Consider the following 21,227-nt stretch of genomic DNA (forward strand, 5'->3'; position numbering starts at 1 on the left):
CCAAGTCCAACTGTTCTATTGTGTCATTTAGTTTCTCAATTGCCTTATTGATTTTCTTTCTGGAAGATCTGTCCAGTGATATTAATGGAGTGTTAAAGACTCCTACTATGATTGTATTCCCATCAATGTCTCCTTTTATGTCTATTAGTATTTGCTTTATTTAGGTGCTCCTATACTGGGTGCATATATGTTAACAAGTGTAATATCCTCATCTTGTACTGCTCCTTTAATCGTTATATAGTGTCCTTCTTTACTTTTCTTTATGACCTTGTTTTAAAGTCTATTTTTTCTGAAATCAGTATTGGTACTCCTGCTTTGTTGTTGTTTCCATTTTTGTTCTGTGGTTGTCACAGCCCTTACAGGGGCTGGGTCTGTTCCCCTTTTGTTGGAATGGAGGCTTCCAAACTTACTTCTGAGCTGTAGTGCATAGTAGGCGGGGTTGGAGCACTTTAAGTACTCTTTGTTGACTCTGCCTTGTCCCCACTTTAGCTAAGGGAATGTCAGTGTACTGTTCTGGTGTGCCTAAAGGTTCTCTGTCCTCAGAGTTACCAGTGCAGTCCTGCCAACTTCTGGGTCGCACACCTGGATCATGGCACACTATTGGGTCAGTACCGTCCCCAGAACCAGATGATGCTCCTGCACTCACCCTGCTGTGCGAACTCGGCTCAGTCATTCCAGAGGCCTGCGGGTCATGCCACTGGGTCAGTGAGCCTTCCCAGCCCTTTGTCCACACACGGTAGGCGGTCTCGCTGAAGACGCAGCACCAGCCCTCGCCCCCGCTGTGTGCCAGAGCTCTTGTCCTTGCTCCTTTGTCTCAGAGGTGTGGATCCAAAAAGGCACCTGCAGAGCAACATGATCCCCTCTGCCTGGGGCGGTAAACAAATCTCAGTCACGCCATGTGAAGTTGCGGAGCCCTTGGGTAAGGATTCAGTTTTCAACCCGGGCTCTACCTGAAAGCTGCGCACCTGCGAAGATGGTGGCTGTGGCCAAGCCCCGCCTCTCCTCTTGGGAGAGCACGCAGGTGATGGTGCCACAGGTCAGTAGAGACAAAAGCTTAGGCCCAGCCACATTGCACCCCTCCCCTCAACGCACACCAGCAGTGTTGCTTGCTTGCTTTCTTTTTCTTTTTTTTTTTTTTTTATGGGAGACCCAGGCTATTCTGTTCTGTATACACTGAGCCACAGCGCCTGAGGTTGCCTCTGTGCAATGGGACCCAGTCCTCCACCCAGCTCGGGCAGCCTGTCCTGTCCCACCCCCACTGGCTTGTGCGTCTAGGCCTGGGGGTCACAGGGACCCTTTGTGCCCATTTTATTTAGTTCTGTCAGCCAAGAGCTACTCTGCACGGATCTGAGCCTCAGAGGCTCCTCCTCCGTCCTGCTGACCTCTCCATTGGAGAGGGGGAGACCCAGCCTACAAGTGCTAGTTCTCCTTTGCTGCTCCCTCCCCTCAGGACAGGTACTGCACTACTTCCCTTTTTCTTACTTTCTTTTTCCCTCCTACCAGTTTTGTGAGGAATGTTGTCTTTTGAAAAAGGCACTGTTCTGTCAAAGTTCAGCAGGTGTTCTGAGTGAATGGGTGGGTCCACGGACGTCTCTGTGTATTCGTGGGAGAGGGTGAGCTAGCTAAGAGCGCCCTTCTACTCCGCCATCTTAGCCGCTCCCTCCAATTTTAGATAGTCTGGGTTCTAAACACGTTTCCTTCCGTTAGCCTGTTAAAATGTATCATTGTTATGTCCCATTTATGCTATTTTCTGACAAAGGACTAGGAATTTGAGTGAATTCATCAAGTTTCTTTACTGGTTTTTCTGCCCTTCATTCAGAGTCTAATGACTTACTCTGTTATTTTCTATCTGAGAGTGGATTATTCACATTGCCAAGTCTAAAGCAGGCCTTGGCTGTCTCCTGTGTCTACTAGTTGTATCCGTCAGAACAGGCAAGGTTATGCTGCTAAAATATAAAGTAGGTAAAGCCAAAAGCTCAGTGATTCCACACAATCTGTTCCACCATAAGCCCTTCGCGGGTTGGTAGGAGCGCTGCTCCTCTTCATTACCGTCCTCTCTGCTTCTGAACCTGATGGAACAGGCACTGCTGAAGAATTGTAGAGGGAAGGGAGTATGTGTTGAAGCAATAATTGGCTTTTAATGTTCCTTCTTGAAGTGACAGGCTCCTTTTTCAATGCCAAAGCCAGTCAAAGGCTAAACCTGCCTTCTGTGGGGCAGGGAGTTCCTCAGGGAGGGAAACCAGGGGTTGGTGAACTATAGTCAAAATCCAGCTGGGCTAGAAACTCAAGTCTCTATTGCTGTTTCTCCCTAGAGGACTAAGGGCCATCATGCAAATTATACTCCCAGTATCCTGCCCCGATACACCAGATACCAGAAGTACATCTTTTGGGCTATGTAAGTCAAGATATGGATGCGTTTCTTAGAAATGGTTTATTATCAATATACTATTTGAATATGAAAAATGGAAGGGACATCTATATAGGTAGAATATAAATATCATTTAACATTTTTGAGGATATTTAATAGGCTTTGGATGTTGATGACACCCTGCCATTCCTGAAATGCTTTCCCATTGGCCTTCTTTTCCTGTGTCTCTCCCATGAATGTATATAAATGTTTCTATCAAAATAAACTAAGGTGCTTGTTAAAAATGCAGATTACTGGGCTGTACCTCAAAATAACTATGAATGAGGCTGGAACTCTATTTTTTTTTATCACATTTCCCACAGACAATTTATAACATTGACATTTGGAAAACATTGGCCTCGATGCCTTGGTTTTTGCCTTTTTCCCTTTTTTTCTTTTCTTTTTTTCTTTTTTGCATGAGGTTGAGATTTAACTTGTTTGGCTTTGCTAATGGGCATATGGGTGGATTTGTCGTTTGCTTCACAGTCTTACCTTGGGCGAGAAACACAATGGCCAGAGGTGAACGTTACAAGTTTGTCAGTTTATAGGCCTCATGGTTGCAAAGGAGAAATATAGACTACAGAGGGAGCTTGAAAATAGGACTCTCAGAAAAGAGCATTAGCATTGTGGCTGTCCTGTGTTATGAGCATGACACTTTTGGGCTATAACTAAGAATCTGAGGGTACGTTTGCAAGCATAACACGTGAGCAACTTGGATTGTCACACTACTAACCTACTCGTATCAAGTTTATTATTGATTCCCATTGCCATCATCAAGTGTTCACGATTTACTTCAATTGCAGTTAACATGCGCAAGATGTGACAGTGGCGTGGATGCAATATCCTCACCACCGTGCCCCTCACCCAGTAATGACCATAAGGATTCGTCTGCATGTCCCTCCAAAAACTGTGATTAATACAAAAAAAAAACTTATAGGATAAAAGAAGACCATTCTTAAATTGAGGGTATGGAAATCACAGAACTTAGAAGATGAATACTGAAAACTTATGGTTCAGTTCTATTTGTGGGAAAGGATGAATACTAAAGACTTACGGTTCCATTCTATTTGTAGGAAAAGTGAAATTATTGGATGTGCCATAGCGACGTAATTTTTAAAGTTGTTTTATTGGCTCTGTCTGAGAACGTTAACTGAACTGAATTTCTAGTTTTCATTAAAAAGGGGTTTCAATTCACCGTCACTGGCAATGGGATGTGTCAGCAAGACCAAGGTAGTCAGATTGAGGAGATCTTTATGTTGCAACCAGTTTTAATTTGTGTACCATTCACTGCAGTGATGAGCAGAGGGATGGAGCAGGAATGTGTTCACCAGGAGTTTGGAGAGTTGAGTTTGTCGCAGTCACATTGTTCTCTAAATCTATGTCTTTTATGCATATGATGTTTAACAGAGGTATCAGGTGAACAAACCTTAGACAAAGATAATGAAGTTGCTTTTGATATAAAATGATTCCCTCCTAGCATGTAGTAATATACAGGAGTTCTCCCTTTGATAGTTTGCCTAATTCAGAGTTTGACCACCTAATTCAGAGTTTGACCAGGGGACAGGAGCCCCAAAAGGAGTGTGATAGTTGTGGTGATGGTGGTGGGATGGTAGTTGTGTATAGTTGTGTATAGAAAACTGCTAATTTTCACATTTGTGTGGCTGTTCACACTGGATGACCTAATGTTATTCTTGTTGACTTCTTCAAGCCAATTTGTTAGATGAGTTTTATATTAGATTATAACAATTATTTTATGATGGATACTTGGGTTATAAATATTTTCTACATTCTTACAGTGGCATTCAACAGTAGCATTACATGATATGTCAATTCTAGTATGATATATCAATGCTTCTTCCACTATCTATCCTTGGAATCTTGTCTGAAATCAAACATCAACTAAATTCAAAAGTAATTATTTTTTTTTATTTCAACTCTATAAAGTATACAACAGGCACTCGGCAATTACAGCTGCAGGAAAAATACAGAGCAAATCAAAGCAGGTTAAGTTTATGAAAAAGTTTTTAATCTACATCAAAAGAGTGCAAGTGGTCAATGACCATTTGATGACAGTTGTTGCATTCTGACTAACAAAGGACTCTCCCATGTAGAACAGATTGTAAGAGGACAATCAAATAACCATAGCTGTAAGAATACAAAAGAACTGACCAGTTGTAAAAACATCATACATTGAAATAAACTTGATGGATGATGCTTAAAGAAATGTCCCTTTACTCGGAAAGTCCAAACCTCTGAGTCACTGTTAAGGTCCCAGAGCTCTGTCTGTTGATGCAGGGGCAGATAAAGAGGAGGGCTAACAACACACTTTCAATGTTCATCTTTCTAAGTCTGTTGAAAACTTGCCTCACAAGTGATTTGCATATACAAGAACTCAGAGAAGCATCCTGTTTTGTTGAGTGGTGCACCAAGGTCCCTTTTTGTCATTGGTTTCATAACGAGGTGTGGTTAGCAGTCATTTTCCAATTTTTCTTTTCAGTTGGGCCGTTGTTAAATAGTCTAAAAAATGAGATATTTTAGAACTTGACTGCACTGATTTTTTTAAAACTGAACCTGCACAACTAAGCAAAACAGGAATACCTGTATACAGACTGATAGGATGTCATATATTAATTTGACCTGCACATACATTTATACATTTCACAGAAATGACGCTGTATCTCATGAACAGATACACAGCTCTGGTACATTTAACAGAAATAAGAGAACAACTTCATCATTTCTGTAATTCATCAATAGTATATAATAAAGGCTTATAAATTGTTAGCAGAAAGAACTGTAAAACGCAGCAAGCTAAGAAAGGACAACATTTTGAGGTGTGTTTGTCTTTGTCATGCAGCATAACACCAAATTTGTTTTTTAATAGGATGCCATGAATTTAAGGCACTTGCAACAATGCCAGATAGCCAGGTCATGTTCTAAACTATGGGACAGATGAGTAACAGTACAGTTGACATAATTTTCAATAATACTGACAATTATGACATTAATTCAAGTCTACTTGGACCTAAAAACATTATTCAGTACAAATTAAATGAAATAATAATGCTGTGAATCACTAAAAAAAAGAAGTTATATGTACCACAAAATATCACACAAAAATACCTATTTACATAAATATTTGTCTGTGGTCCTACTGTGTGAAAGAAAACATTGTTATGGGTAATGCACAGATCACTTCTACTGTATGAAATCAGTTCTAATATCCTTTTTTTTTTCAGTATGGTAGCTGATTTTTTTAAGTTTACCATCAATTCAGTCATTTAGAAATCAAACAAGAAAAATCCAACAGTTGAATATTTATATTATACATGTGTGATACACATGCATATCCCATAATTTTAAGTAAAAATTTTTACTTGAATATAATCAAAATAAATCTTTAAAATGCCACATGGATCTGATTCCTATGTGAATAACAAAGAAGGTACAAACATAAAAATCATTCATAGCAAATTTCCGGAAATGATTTTCTCTAATACAATCAATCTAGCTCAAATATTGTGGTGTTCCTTTTCTTGGCAATTTTCAGTTTTCCTGTGAGTCAAGACACACAGAAAGCCCTTATTTCCCATACTTGAAGTATTGACAAGAAAGTCAGTTAACAAATCAAAACAAGTTGGCACTATTCTAACGTATCCGAAATAGAGGGGGGCATGAAAAAGTCAGAAATAAAGTGAGACGTGCTTTATGAAACTGACCATGAATTTTAGCCCTAGTGTCTTCAGTGAGACAAATGTAAATCCTTAAAAGTCAATGCTGAAAAGTAGATGAATGTTTTCCGTTAGCAATTCTTGAAAACTGTAGTTCACCTTTACTGTTTGGTGATTGCTTTAGACAGCCTAATACAGTGCCACAGGTGAAATGAACAAAGATGCAGTCACGAGTCGGAGAAACAACCTGCAGTCACGTTATACCGAAAGCTGCTTCATTCCTCTTCCATAGGACGTGTGCCTCTCGGTGGTTGTCTTAGCCTTGAACCATAGTTACACAATCCATTGTAAGTGCTAATCTCTGGGGCTACTGAGATACTTGAAAAGTTGCAGGGGAAGATGCTCTTACGTGAAATGACTAGGTCGTTTTAAACATTCTAGCCAACCTTTAGCATGCCTAAACCACGGTCTCTCTTTAAAAATAATGTTGGAATATCTTTTTTAAAGCCTTATATTAAACTTCTGAATAGCACTGCCACCTGGATTTTAGGTTGATAGTTTCATTTTATATTCTGTAGAAGAAAGTTGGTATCTTGGGGAGTAGTTTGATTTTGAGAAATTCTTTTGTAAGGGAGGGAAAAAACTCCAATAATCCAAGAGTAACAATAATACCTTAGGATCAAAGTTTTCGTTTTACTTTATTCTGATTGTATATAATATGCTCTTAGTATTTTAATTTTCCAAATGTCCCGTACTGTATTATATTTTGATATCATATTCAAAAGTAGTCTTAGCATGAATATTCAAGCAAATGTCATAATAGATGCCTTCTTGGATGTGGTATAATGACCTAGGTGGACATGCGTTTTGTAGAAATGTCTACATTTGATTGACTTTTTAAAACACTTTCTATAGGGAAAAAAATCAAACCTCTATTTAATATACCAAATGCAAACACAGTTTCCAAATCAGGATGATAGCTCATAAAAGTATGCATTTGTCTAAGAAGGTATAACGCCGTTTGTCTAGGAAAAGCTTCCAAATAGCTCTGTGACTGAAGATAGCCGGTAACAGTAAAGTGGCCTGCCAACGAAGGACTCAATTTAAGTCACTGATTCTTTTCCCCATGCAAAAAGGCAAATCAGTTTAATCTTTTCAAACCTAGTCTTTCTTAGGTAGCGTGATTATTTCCGAATTACAGTATTTGTTTTATTTATTTAGCTCCAATTTACTTTTTAAGAAATGAGATTTCTGTTTCCCTCTCTACTCATTTCCTGCTTTCAGCTAATGGACTCCTTGCCCACTGACAAAAAGGCAGTAACAGCTGGCCAGGGTCTTGTCTTGTTCCCAGACCTCACATAAGTAAGGTTTCTCATCTGATTAATCTTTCCTTCTGTCTCTTTTTTGGTTCAGGCCTAAGACAAGAAGCTAGTTCAAATAGGTTTTTAATCACCTTTCTCCCTCAACCCTAGATGATGCTGTGTAAGTGAACTCTGACAGGAATTTGGTTTCATAAATTTAGTGAAAATGCTTGATTCTCTGGCTACACATGTAATGATTAGATTTTGTGTTGTCTGTTCAGACACTGACATTTACAGATGAAAGATATACATAGCACCTATATAGTTTTTTTTTTTTTGGATGGATCTTAATCCCTCTCCACCCCACCCCAACCCCACCCCAAGGGTTTATTTTTATAAAAGAATATTTTAAGCCTCAGTTTGAGGGTGTGTTAGATAATAAATAAAAACCAATTGGCTGCTAGTCATTTATTTCCAGGGCCATCTCTAAGCATACTATTTTTAAAAGTATGAAAGGGTTTGTGAATTGCTTTTTTTCCACTCTGTCATGCCAATTTATCAAAAAGAAACAGATATCATGCATGTTGATTTTTTTCCAATCCTCTGTGAAAACGCATATCTACCTGCTATGAGAGTTCTCAGCAGAGTCCATAGCAGTTGTGCTTTTATCGCATCAATTTTTAAAATCTGTCAGAAGGAAATGTAACATTCAGTCTCGTCATCAGCACTGCTGGGAAATAAAATCATGAAACTTCTAGCACTGGTTTGACATGAACTGTGACCAACAGAGGTGTGGTCCTCTTGTGTGTGGTATATACACCGGCTTGCAGTAAATAGTTCCCACAACCCTCAACCTGAAGAAAGGGAAGAGCCCAGTTTCTGTACCATAGTAACCTATCGTACCCAATATATTATTTTTTGATCTTCTGGATAACTCTAGCAAGGTACAGACTTTTATCTTTTACTAAATTGAAGTGTTTCTTACAGTCTTTCAAATTATAATCAGAGCAAAGCAAGGTCATTGCAACAATAGAAAACATCTCTTTACTGGTGAAAGGCTTGGCTTCAGGACCACCATGTCAACTGCTATTTTTAGGTTCAAACAGAAAACGTGTGAAGAGCACTATTGTCATCTAAGCAATGAGTCCTAATGCCACTGTAGTTACTGGAGCAGCATCGATCAAAGGCATCATGGTGACCCCGAGCACTAATCTTCTCTCTTTCCTTCAGGTTTGCTGGCAGCTGTCTCAGAAAAAGCTGTCTTCAGCAAGGCAGAAGCAGGTAAGAGAAATACATTAGAAGTCTATGTCCCATCCTGAGTTGTCATCAGGTGGTGGTTCGTCATTGTCCTCAGGGAAGCTGTCAAAATTGCTTGTGTCTGTGGGTGATGCAACCTGCGAATGAGAGAACGGACAGTAAAAGTTTTCTGGCTTTTTTAGTAGAATTTCAAGGTAGGTTTTTTAAAACGGTTATTTATTCCCTATTCAATGGTTATTTTTGGAATGTCTACTATGCAGCAGGTTTTGTCCTTTGGGGGTAAGTAACAGTGGGGAATGAAAATAGACATGGTTCATCCCTCATGGAGTTTTAGTCTAGGAAAGAATAAATTGTGTCATTAAAACAAATAATCATAAACATCTGTAGATAATTATAAACTTTGTTTAGTGCCACAAAGGAAAAATACAAGATGTCATGAGAGTAAGAGAGTAGTCATAGAAAGCCTCTTTTAAAAAGTACTGTATTAGACCTAAGAAAGAGGTCAGCTTGGCTGCTGTCTAAGAGAGGAGGGGAGTGGAATGAGAATAATTACATAAAATCCTCAAGATGACCTCTGCCTATTATTCCTATTTCTAAGTATAATAAAAAGCCATATCTAAACTTAAGCAAAACTTGCACTGGGCAAGTCCAATCTGCAGAGCATCAGTAAAAACAGTGAAGAAACATACTTTAGTTTCCCTTATAATAATAGAATAGGAAGTTTTAAATATTATAGAATATATCACATACATATCCCATTTTATATTACTCTTGCATAAAACGAGACCCCTGGTAAATAAGATAATTTAGGCTTAATATTCATCTCTTCAACTTTCTTACTTTGCTCTTGTTCTAAAAACAAAGCTTCATGAATACAATTAGCACCTGGAATTTACTTTGTGAATAAGCATAAATATTGGCAGAAATAAATCTAAGAAGTGGGTATAAGAAGTTTGTCCCAGAAAATGGAAATATATAAATGAAAGACTTACAGGACTGCAAAGCCCTCTCCTCCTTAATTAAGGCACATTTTATTAGATAAATGCAGTCAATTGAAATCTATTTAATACAGTGTAAACATTTAGTCCAGTCCGTGGACTAGCAGTTTAAGAAAACACCTGATGTGTTAAGAAAAGAGAGTTAAGAGAATCTTTTAAAGAACACTGTTGAGCTTAGGAGTGCTTCAGCGTATTATGGGGGTAAGGGAGGAGGAGCTATGTGGGAGCATCAGGGAAACAATATTGGCCAGGAATTGATGGTTATTGAGATTGGCTGCTGTATTGTTGACCAAACCCTAAGAGAAACTAGAAGGGCAGGGAATGATTTGATGTGTCTATTTGGGTTGGACTCTTAGGGACAGAGCATGGCAGAGAGTAAATTGGAATCACAAATGGAAGGTAACAAGAGCAGATTATCCTAACTCACCCAACCACACTCATGTACACACTAACTTGTTAAGAACTTACTGTATCTTATATAGAGGGAACATATAATGTGCGGAAATTTAAAATAGTGTACATATTTTTGGTAATAATTCATGACTATAAGTAAATAGAGTTGTTAATATATTCTTATTGTTGGGCTGAGACATATGAAGTTTTTATATTATGGGGAGAAAGATTCATTATAGTTTTCTGTCAATAGTTGTACATAGTTAACACTGTTTTTAAGCATGGATTTTAGATGTCATTATTTTAATCTGGTATATCCTATAGTTTCTTTAATTTGAATTGGATAAAATCTTTTGAAATAGCAGATCTCTGACAAACACCTTCATGTGTGTCACACAATTACAAGTTGGAAAGTCTACTTACACTTGGTATTATAGGAGGTGTCAAGGTGCCTTTTCTTAAGCCTTCCCAGTTAAAGCCCTCAAACCATCTAAGGAAGGAAAAAAAGTAGATTGTTAAAGGCATTGTACCTCAGCTGAAGCTTTCTCATCACAACATATGATGCCCATGACGGATGGGAAACAGGAAAACATTTTCAATGAGACAAAAATGTTTTCTATTTAATGGGAGGTTTTAAAAATTACTTATGTGGAATGTGTATTTTAAAAAATCTAGTAGTCAAATTTTTAAATGCCAATTAGAAAGCAACTCCTTTTTATTCTAGTAATGTTAGTCATAATGTCTGTGTGACCTTGTCCCTACAGAATCATTGTAACTTAATAAATGCCATAATATGTGTGGCCCGGTGCCCTACAGGATGTTTTATTTTAAGAAGGCAGAATCAGGACAGAAAATTATCCTTCCATCTTTGCCACTGATTCAGTGGACAGCCCCTCATATCGTTGTCTTGGTCTCTACATATCCTATTTTCCTTTTTTGCTAGAATGAAGGTAATTTGTGTATGGCCTTTCTGTGAAAATAAGGACCAAACATCACAAAGGGATTTTTAAAATTTGTTTTTAAAAGTTTTCACCATTCTCAAGTGCTTACACCAAATTCCTGGCAGGCCTTTTAGGTATTTATAGGTATTTTGGTAAATACATTCCTCTGCTGGGGATGTGAATTTCCTGGGAGTGTTACAGTAACAGACTAACAAGGTAATACCAATTAGGTCTTAGTTTAGCTTTAGAACATCCAGTCAATATGGGTAAATTCTGCTACTGTTAAAAAAAGAGAGACTATACTTTTCCCCCCATCATAGCCTCTAATTAGAAAATGGTTGGAAAAAATACATCTTAGTTTTAGTCTAGGAAATGAAGCATGATATGGTGGAAGGCTTTCATTTTTAATATTCTAGTAGAGAATAGAATCTTTTAGAATTAGGAATATATATTTCCTCTTCGTGCTAGAGAGGAAAAATACCAGTTAATATGAATTGGGAGACACTGAATTTGGTGAATCTGTTGTTTAGAATGTCACAGGGTCAGATGGATCTAAATAAAGTCCCAGAGACAACTAGAAAGGTCTTAAATAACAAGGCTAACTATTCCACATGTCTCCATGGATGTTCCCACAGACTAATTGCATCAGTTAGACAACCACTAACTTAAAAACATCAGCCTGGGAAAATTGTGCTTGTCTGAGAATGCTTTCTGAACTCTCAAACCTAAAGGTATAAGGAAAGGACACTTACTTGTGCTTTTGAATGTCTTTCACTCCATTTTTCAAATTCCCTAATCTTTCTGACGGATTATCCCTAAAAATAACATAACAGTTATTAAGGAATTGAATTGTTTTCTACTTCCAAATCTAATGTAGTTGAAATGCTTACCTGCAGAGTTTTTTAATTAAATTAGCAGCATTTTTGGCAATCTTCTTTGGAAATTCTATCATGTCAATCCCCCTCAATATGATGTTATAGGTTTTCATAGGATCTGGGCCTGAGAAAGGTGGGCTGCAAGAGTGAGAGACATGAAAAGAGACAGTGCTTTTATTTTTGAAATCAGAAAACATACACTGTTATAACTCCACAAATGACATTAATTCTGATTTAGGGACATATATTAATAGTGATAATTAAGTGACACTTGATTAATAGTAAAATGGTGGGGGAACTTTTCCAAGCAAATCTCTTAGACCAGTAGTGGGTTAAGTCTGTCCCTTGTTCCCCTCACTTCTCTTTAGTGCAGGCGTCCAACCCCCTCCTGTTATCCTTACTCATTCAGGAAGCCTCTTCCACGTTTGGCCCTTTCTCATTCTCATCAACTCACTGATTACACTTGGGATGAAGTCCAACGTCAGTGGTACAACTCCATCTCATTTCCTCACTGGGACCTGGGCACACCAGTCTTCTCTCTGCTCCTCTGAAGTACCAGGCACTCTGCCTAATGCCTCACTTAGCAAGTCTTAGCTTAAGTGTTATGTTGCTTCCTCAAAAAGGCCTATTCTGATCAACCTAATGTAACTGATCACATAACCATCATCAACCAACATAATGTAATCTAACACTTGAACTTCAACACAGCGTTGGCTTCATCCTAAGGATGTTTCCCTGCATGGCTGTGAGATGGTTCCCAGTGGAAACAGGGATTTATATACATTCAGTAATTATTTGAGGGCCTACTAAAGGTACTGACAATTTTCCTCCACAGATTTATATTGAAATTCTTCAAGTTGGCTCAGGCCAGTTTAGATTGTGTGTCCAATCTAATCCAAGCCAATCACCAGGGGAATGCCCTGTGACTGGAATACATGAGCTGAAGCTGGAGATGAGTTCATCTTTTCCTGAGTTATGTGGGGGCTCATGGATGCATGAACAAAACCAGCATGTGTGCAGAAGAGGGCTGAGGTTGTGAGAGGGGTGGGGAATGGGTCCTGTGGGCCCTTTCTGATTATTACTCATCCTTCAGTGGGACTAGCCACCCTGAAGAACAGAATAAAGAAGGCTAGAAGGAGGGGAGCAAGTGGGAAATTTAGCATCCTTCGCTAGAATTTATTGCTTTAGGAAACCTCTCACCAGATCATTTATTTCCCTTCAAGTTTTGGGATTCAGGAGGTCATATGGCTCATAGCAAAGTGCTACCATGTTCTCTAGTCTTTATTTCTTGCAATGGGTACTAAGCTTATTTATGTTATTTATATAATTGATAAATGTAGCATTAATTTCAAGTATACAGTATGATTCAATATTTGTATATATTGCAAAATGATCAGCACAGTAAGTCTAGCTAACATCTGTCACTGTAAATGGTTATAATACTTTTTTCCTTGTGAGTATTTTTAAGATCTACTCTTAGCAATTTTAATATCTGCAATACAATGTTATTAACTATAGTCCCCATCCTGTACATTGTATCCCCACTTAAGTTTGAATGTATTAAGCTCTACATGTTTTTCCCCTACATGTTTCCTTTTTGACATCACATTTAACATCTTTTTACCCTGTGTTTATCCTTAGCTAATGTATACTTATTTCCAGTACTTCTGTCTTTTAACCTTCATATTATAAGTGATTAAACCAGTACCTCTACTATATATATTCATCCTTTAGCTATCTTCACCTTTCTTTCTTCATTCTTTTCCCTTTTTGCTGCTCTAATTGGGTGAGTTCAACTGCCCTGTCTTTAATAAGCCCCTTAGATGTGTATTTAATTAAAATCTATTCCTCAGGCTGCAGCTATGATGGTAATTGAGCTCCTCAGCCCTGAGGGATCTGTGAGCATAAGCCCCATTGGCCCTCAGAGCCAGGCAGTATAGACATGTCCCCTGGCAGCAGCCACAAAAGCAGGGCACCAGATGATAGAAACGCTTCTCTCCAGGAGGTACTGGCAGTCTGGGGGCAAGGCAGAGGAAGACTGTACAGATGGTGCCCAGTAGGAAAAAAAGAAAAAAGGGGAAAAAAGATATCTGCTAGCTGGAGAAATGCAGAGAGAGCGAGCCCAAAGAGGTACCTGCCCATGTCTATCCCTGGAGAGCATCACAACAGATCCCCAGCAGGTGCTGGCCCCTCCGGCCAGTGCTCCGAGATAAGCTAATGAACCCCTCCTACACAGAGTCCAAGTACATGAGCACTTTTAGGCCATTTTCCACATCACTGTAGTCCTGTGGATCTTCTGGATGCAAACCTTGTGGATTTTCAAAACTAGGTATTTTGAGGGCTCATCTCTCAGGTGCAGGTCTGAAAAGTTGGGGTGCCTCATGTGGGGTTCAAATTCCTTGCTCCTTAGGGATAAGCTCTGGGTTTTGAGTTCTTCCTGATTGTGGGTTACCACAAGGGCAGGGTTTATGGTGATACTGTATGCCAGCCTCTCTGACCTACTTCAGTGCGAACTTTCTGTCACTCGCCTGATGCACAGGAGTTGCTCAACCAGTTTTTTGTTTTCAGAGGAAGTTGTTTTATAAGTAGCTGCAGTTTCATTGTGTTTACAGGAGGAGAGTTCAGGATCCTATTATGGCTCCATTTTGAACTGGAACACCCTAAACTCATTTAATGTTTGTTAATAACTTCAGTTTTGGCCATGCCATGTAAATTATGATTTACTTTATTAATGTTTAATGTTCTATTATTCTATAACTTCTATGACCTTGTGGCTATTTAGAAAAGTGATTTTTTTTTAATTTGCAAATGTTTACTTTTTCTGTTAAATCTTTGTATTAATTTCTCCTTTTACTATACAGGCATGCCTCAGAGATACTGTGGGCTTGGTTCCAGCCTCCGTGAACTGCAGTAAGGCAAGTCACACATATTTTTTCATTTCTCAGTTCATGTAAGTTATGTTTACACTATATTATAGTCTATTAAGTGTACAATAGTGTGATGTCTAAAAAAAGTACATAGCTTAATTAAAAAATATTGATACAAAATCCTAACCATCATCTGAGCCTTCAGTGAGTTGTAATAGTAACACTGAGTATCACTGATAACAGATATAATAATAATGAAAAAGTTTGAAATACTGTGAGAATTACCAAAATGTGACAGAGCAAATGTTGTTGGGATAATTGCACCAACAGACTTGCTCAATGCAAGGTTACCACAAACCTTCAATTTGTTTAAAAAAAAAAAAAAACCACCACTATCTGCAAAGCACAATAATATGAGGTCTGCTTGTATTGCAGTCAGATATTTCAGCCTGTGAAATTTCTATCTTGAAGGAATAAGGATTCTTCTGTTAAGACTTTCTCTTCAATACATGCCAATTTTTAAGAATAAGGGTCTGTTTTTTTCCTATATTAAGAAATAACAATTGTAAAAAAATGCATGAGGAGAAATTGGCATGGTTAACATTTTAGTTTAGTTATTAATGGTATTTTAATTCTTTGGTTAATAGTGCATACTGAGTTTTGTTTTATTCATTATGTGATTAGTTTTTATAGGAATTCAAAGAACACAAGAAATATTATCTATTGATCTGTTTATGCATATGTGTATGTTGAAGTCAACATAAAAGTTGAAAGTCCACAACTGCATAGCTCTTCCTAGAAATGGCAGTAGCTGTTATTATTGGAGTGCTTCCTAAATTCTAGACACTCTTCTAAGTGCTTCATAGAATCACTGAATCCTCATAAACAACCAGGAGGCAAAAGTCCCGTCTTCTCATTTTCACTGTAGCTACTAAGTTCTTGTAAGTAATTCTTTCACATCCCGTCTCATGCTTCTTCCTCTCTTCGCCATGGCCCTCTGAGGCTCTCAGCTTCCTAGATCTGAATTATTGGGATGATCTTCAAAGAGGATTCCCCATGTCTCTTCCAATTTGCTCTACACATTGCTGCCAGCTTGTATTTTCCTTAAATACCACAACACGTATCAGTCACTCCTTTATCAGAAAACCTTCCATGATTACCTCTCTGGATGGAAACCAAACCCTCAAGTACAGCAATCATGATCTCTGAAAGATGATTCTTACTGATCTCTCATCATTTTGTCATTGCCCACTGCTCCCCTTCTATTTAAATCATGCTTCTCTGTCTGGAATGCCCTTTACTTTGCTCTCTGCATTCTTCTTGTAAAGCCCAGCTAGTCCTACGTTCTTCAAAAGCCTCCCTGGACAAACTCAACCTTCTTCTGAACTCTCTAGTTCCCAGTAACCCTATTACTCATAGTCCCGGGCACATGGCTTGGTAGTGCATTTGTTTTTCTTCTCCTTGAGGAGTTTATACCCCTAATACCTTTTTCAGTTGCTGATGACTACAACATTATTACACAACAGATCTGCAGAGCATTCACATTTCACTTTGATGTAACAATTGCTAACAGGTTCTCTTATTTCTATAAATAGTTGACTCTCTATTTTTATACGACTATCATCTTCCTTGCTGGCCGAAAGACTAGTCTCAAAGATCTCACAGAAAGATGGCCATTCCACATTCACATATGCATAAATAATTAGTAATAATATGATCAAAAGTTGATGTTGAGTTTGTTGCCCTCATCTGACCCATTCTGCTTTATGAATTCCTGGTGATCTGCATAACTAACTGAAGTGTGGTAGCAAGGGAGGGTGAAAGCACTTTAAGATGGTCTAATCAGAGGGACACAGACAGGAGTGTGGAGCTGCTTGTGGGTCTATTTTTACTGGTGGTTCTCTATCAATGTCCATACCTGCCAGTCAGAAGTTCATACATTAGGATTCCCAGTGACCAGTAGTCGGCTGAAATGTCATGGCCTTTGTTCAGGATGATCTCTGGGGCTACATACTCTGGAGTCCCACAAAAAGTCCATGTTTTCTTTCCAAATCCTATTTTCTTTGCAAAGCCAAAATCAACCTTACAAAGAGAGAAAAACAAGACACGTCAAGCCACTTATGATTAAGTTTAAAAGCAAAAAGTTACTTTGCTGAAGTATGCTGATGATAGTAGGAATAAAAGAAAAACAGATACAAACTATTACAGTCATGTCTTCAAAATGGAGTCAACTACAATTGTTACAATAGGAAAAGTTGAAACCTTAACACAGAGTAAAATAAGATAAAACTTTCTTTGTGGAAATACTTTCCACTTTTCCTTCTTTTATGCCAGTGGAGATTGGGGCATAAACAAATAATTTCTTCTTTACTCAGACATATTTTCCATGTATACATGGTATCTGCTGCATTTAATGAAGCTGACAATTCATTTAGTATTAATTTGAGAAGCCATTGAAGGAGCCGAGTAACAAAGGTATAAGACCAATATGTCCCTTGGTAAAGACAGAGATAAAATGGAAATGGACTCTTCATTTTTCTAGAAACCTTTTGAATAAGGAGTCTCAAGTGCAGAAAACTAATATTTTTCTAAAACAATTGGTTGAGAATACAAATAATTAAGTGACATTGATTTGACTTCTTTGAAAGCTGTAGGTTGAGTAAAAATTCCAAAAATTTAAGTAATAGGATCAAGCACTGAAAGAGCCAGTGTCTACAAAAGTTATACATTTTAAAATAAGAGAACTTCCCTTCTACAATAAATCTTTAGAGCTCATGGTCAATTTTATTATTATGAACATTATTATTAGCATGGCCTGGATAACACTGCCTGCAAAGCCCTTTTTTTTCCCTCAGTAGTAGTATTGTTAAATCTAAAATACTAAAACGATTCATGGTTTTCCATAATATAAATACCTACTCCCTTTGGATGGCACAAAGCCAGCTAGAAAAAGGACTTCCATGAAGCTCTTTTGGGTCTACAAACATGCCAGCAAGCGTGAGCCTATTTAAGCAGGTTTTGCCAGAATATTATTAATTCTGACTTGGCCAGTTGAATTTCTCCTAACTTGAAAGAACAGCTAGTTGAAAATAGCAACATTAAAGCCTCTTTTTTAAAGAAAAAGTTACACTATTTTAAAAGGAAAATAGATTTTGTTAGCCAATGAACACAGTTTCATAAACCAGTATTTTAAAAAAATAATTAAAATAAAATAAAATGCAGGGAAGAACCATGTGTGAAACACACTGACCAGTTTGGCATAACCTCGGTGATCTAGGATGAGATTTTCTGGCTTGAGGTCCCGGTAAATGATTCCTTTGGAATGCAGATAGGCAAAAGCTTCCACCACACATGCTGTATAAAACCTGGTTGTCGAATCTTCAAATGAACCTCTGAGATACAGAAAATGGAACAAAAGGTATGAAAGAAATTAGTTTCTCTGGTAAGGTTTTATTTCTCATTTCCTTATATTTCTATGCTAAAATGTGACCCCAGAGACCAGTGTCCTACTGGCCAAAATTGCATTGGATTTTCAAAAGCATTAGAGGGTTAAGTCAAGGAATTCTTTGCCCTTATAAACAGGATACGTAGATCTAGCTTCCTGAATACAGTGAAGAAGAGTTCAACCACCTACCACGTTTCATGTACTTGGTGGATTCTCCCAACAGCCCACTACAATCTAAAAAGGCACATAGATGGGCAGAACAGAAGCAAACCCTATTTTAGACCTTGTCTACCACGAGGTGCTTTTTAAAGAAGAGTTTATGAGTTGAGACATATTTAGAATGATTCAAAATCGATCTAAGAATAAGTAATACATAGTTCATTAGAATGGGAATAAAAGTTAGTTTTCAAAGAACCACTTTGGAAATGAGTTAAATGCTACTGCTACAATCATACTGCAATCTAAGTATTCTTCTGTCTGAAACATCTGTCAGCAAAACAAACAATATTTTCTACACTACTGCCTTCTTGTTAGCCGGAAAAGATGGAGCTAAAAGATAATTAGAAGGAAAGAGGTGACTGGAAGGAAATATTTATTAGTAAACTGGATTATGATTTGTACCTCTGTCTCTCTAACTCTCTGTATGTGGGTGAGTGTGTTTATTTAATGAAATCACAAAGAAAAAAAACCCTCAGCATCTAAGGTAGGTTCTAGGGTAGAACCTCTGTACTTTACCTGTTTTTTTTTCCATGGAATCCCTTAAAAAGATAAACTACATTTTTTTCCTCTTCTTTTCCAGGTAACAAATCAATTTAAATTATTTAATAGTTTTAATAATAATTTTTAAAAGTGTTATTTAATAATTTTATGGTAATTCAGTAACATTAGTGATATTCATGATAATCCAAGAACATCAGTTCTTGAGGTGGCTAAAATGTAACGAGAGAGAGAAAAACACTCATGTAACGAGAGAGAGAAAAACACTCAGGTAGCTTTAAGTGACATACAACAAAGGGGAGGTCCTAAACTTGATTTCATGAGAGTCACCAATGCCAGTCTGCATTTTGATTCTTTTTCAATATTGAGAAGCAGAATGTAGTTGCTATTTTGCAAAATTAATCAGTGAACCCACAGCGAAAGCAGCTTTCCTTCAGGTCATGATTTAGAAATACATAGTGTCTTTCAGAAAGGTAGTCTTCATTGTAACTACTACTGTCACCTGAGTTGTCACTGAAATAATTATTTCTTCCCAAAGGGAGTATCTTTCTTTTGAAATACAATTTGAGGCATGATGGTATCTATTCCTCTAGGTACTAGATTCTTAAATTCTAGGATCTCTCTTTAACAATATCTGGATGGAACAGTTGTGAATTCCTAAGGATAAGAAGAGCTGCATCTGTTTTAGGAAATGAATGATATATTTTATACTGTCGTCAACTGTTTTCTAACTTGGCGCTATCGTTGCAGAGCTATCACTATGTAATCCTGTGCATTGGGAAAGGGATGAAAGTTGTACCTTAAAGGTCCTTTCATCTTTGCCCTTAATTAAATATGTTTGTCTTTCAAGAGCAGTGGTATTTCTTTGAATTGGAGAGATTATTTGCCTGAAATACTAAGCACCAGTCTGTAGATAATTAACATACAACTTTATACCTGGCCCTCAGTATAGTTAATTTCAATCCCTTCTTAGTGGAGAGGTCGGCAAAGCAAAATAAAGCAAAGGACAATCCAAACAAAACAGGACATGGAATAGAGCTGTGTCTTATTTCACAATGCTTGCCTCGTTTTACTAAGAAAATTGATGGCTTCCTTGCATCAGGACTGTCCAACTGAGATACGGGAGAGCATTTTCAAAAGCCTACAAATTCTTGCTTACTGTTAGAAGAGGAGGTTATTTCTGTAGTTGAAATGCTGGGCCACAGATCTGTTTCCCTTAATGTTCAGTTGTTAATAAAATGGGACCAAATGCATTGTTATTATAAGGAGAGTACACACTTAATAAGAGATCAATTTCTCAGGAAATCTCTGCTGAATGGTAGTCATGTTCATATTCTGACTAAGCTGCTCATTAACAGGGAGATGAAAAAAATTCTCATATAAACTCAAATTCATCAGAAGAGGTAATAGGTTAGGAAAAATCTGGCCTCTAATATTGTTTAATCTTGAGCAACTAACTATATCTCTCTGGGTCTCAGTGTTATGTGCAGAATGAGGCTAAAAACAGAAACTCTCTCTTTGGGTTGTTGTGAGTATACAAAGAATTGAGGTGTGTATTTAGAACAAGTGCCTGGTACACAATTGGTGCTCAATAAACGGCAGCCATTATTATTGAGCACCAAAAAACTCTTCTTTAGCACCTATGTCTTAATCTAGGAAAACTGATATAGGACAGTCTTTTGGGGATGGGAGTTAGGAATTTGTAACTCTAATTATCATTGTTAGGGAAGTATTTGCTGCTTCTCACTGCAAAGGCTAATTGCTGTCAGTCAGCTCTGAACAGTTTTCTGCTAATCTCTGCTCTTTCCATGTACAGGCAAAACATTATCCTTGTATTGCTTGCCAATCAAAACCCTACTTTTTTTTCACTGTGAAGTGAGTTGACCACAAACTTACATCACTTTACATTGGGTCTTCAGTTCTTGACAGCTCTGTTTGTTTCAAGGCTTATTTCTGAGCCATTTTGGAATTTAGATGGCTCAAGAAAGCTGGTTTCCATTCCTTCAACAGATCTACATTGATATATCAATATATTTGTAACTGATTTTAAAAGCTAAATTAAAAAATTGTCACATAACATGCAAATGGATCAATGTAGGCACACAAAATGTTTACCAACAATACAGTTCCATCACTGAACATTTGATGTAGGTAATTTGTGGATTTTAAAATATGCTTTTGGAAGACAATCATAAAACATAGCATTAGGGTGATTCACAATGAAAAATTACTATTAGAATTGGAAATGACAGTGTAAATTTTATCAACAGTGAGAAAGTTGCTTAAAGAAATAAATCACTGCCCTAAATATAGCTCTTTGAAATAACAAATTATGCCTTGACAGTTGTACCATTT

General features: G+C 37.6%; 1 protein-coding gene across 3 annotated transcripts in view; it reads right to left on the reverse strand.

Annotated features, from left to right (window-relative positions):
- Positions 1–4,311: 4,311 nt before the first annotated feature.
- Positions 4,312–21,227, reverse strand: part of PRKG1 (protein kinase cGMP-dependent 1) — a 1,109,393-nt gene continuing 1,092,477 nt past the window's right edge. For 2 of the 3 annotated variants that reach the window (XM_006206634.4, XM_072971519.1), the window contains 6 exons: positions 17,961–18,102; positions 16,629–16,792; positions 11,859–11,981; positions 11,721–11,783; positions 10,451–10,517; positions 8,401–8,773 (listed from right to left, as the gene is read on the reverse strand). In XM_006206634.4, coding sequence (XP_006206696.1) covers positions 8,675–8,773; positions 10,451–10,517; positions 11,721–11,783; positions 11,859–11,981; positions 16,629–16,792; positions 17,961–18,102 — 658 coding nt within the window. In that variant the 3' untranslated portion in view covers positions 8,401–8,674. Of the gene's footprint in view, positions 8,774–10,450; positions 10,518–11,720; positions 11,784–11,858; positions 11,982–16,628; positions 16,793–17,960; positions 18,103–21,227 lie in introns of all 3 variants that reach the window. The other variant, XM_006206633.4, reaches the window with a different exon arrangement.

This window comes from Vicugna pacos, chromosome 11, assembly GCF_048564905.1.
Source record: "Vicugna pacos chromosome 11, VicPac4, whole genome shotgun sequence".
In the NCBI taxonomy this organism is placed as follows: Eukaryota; Metazoa; Chordata; class Mammalia; order Artiodactyla; family Camelidae; genus Vicugna; species Vicugna pacos.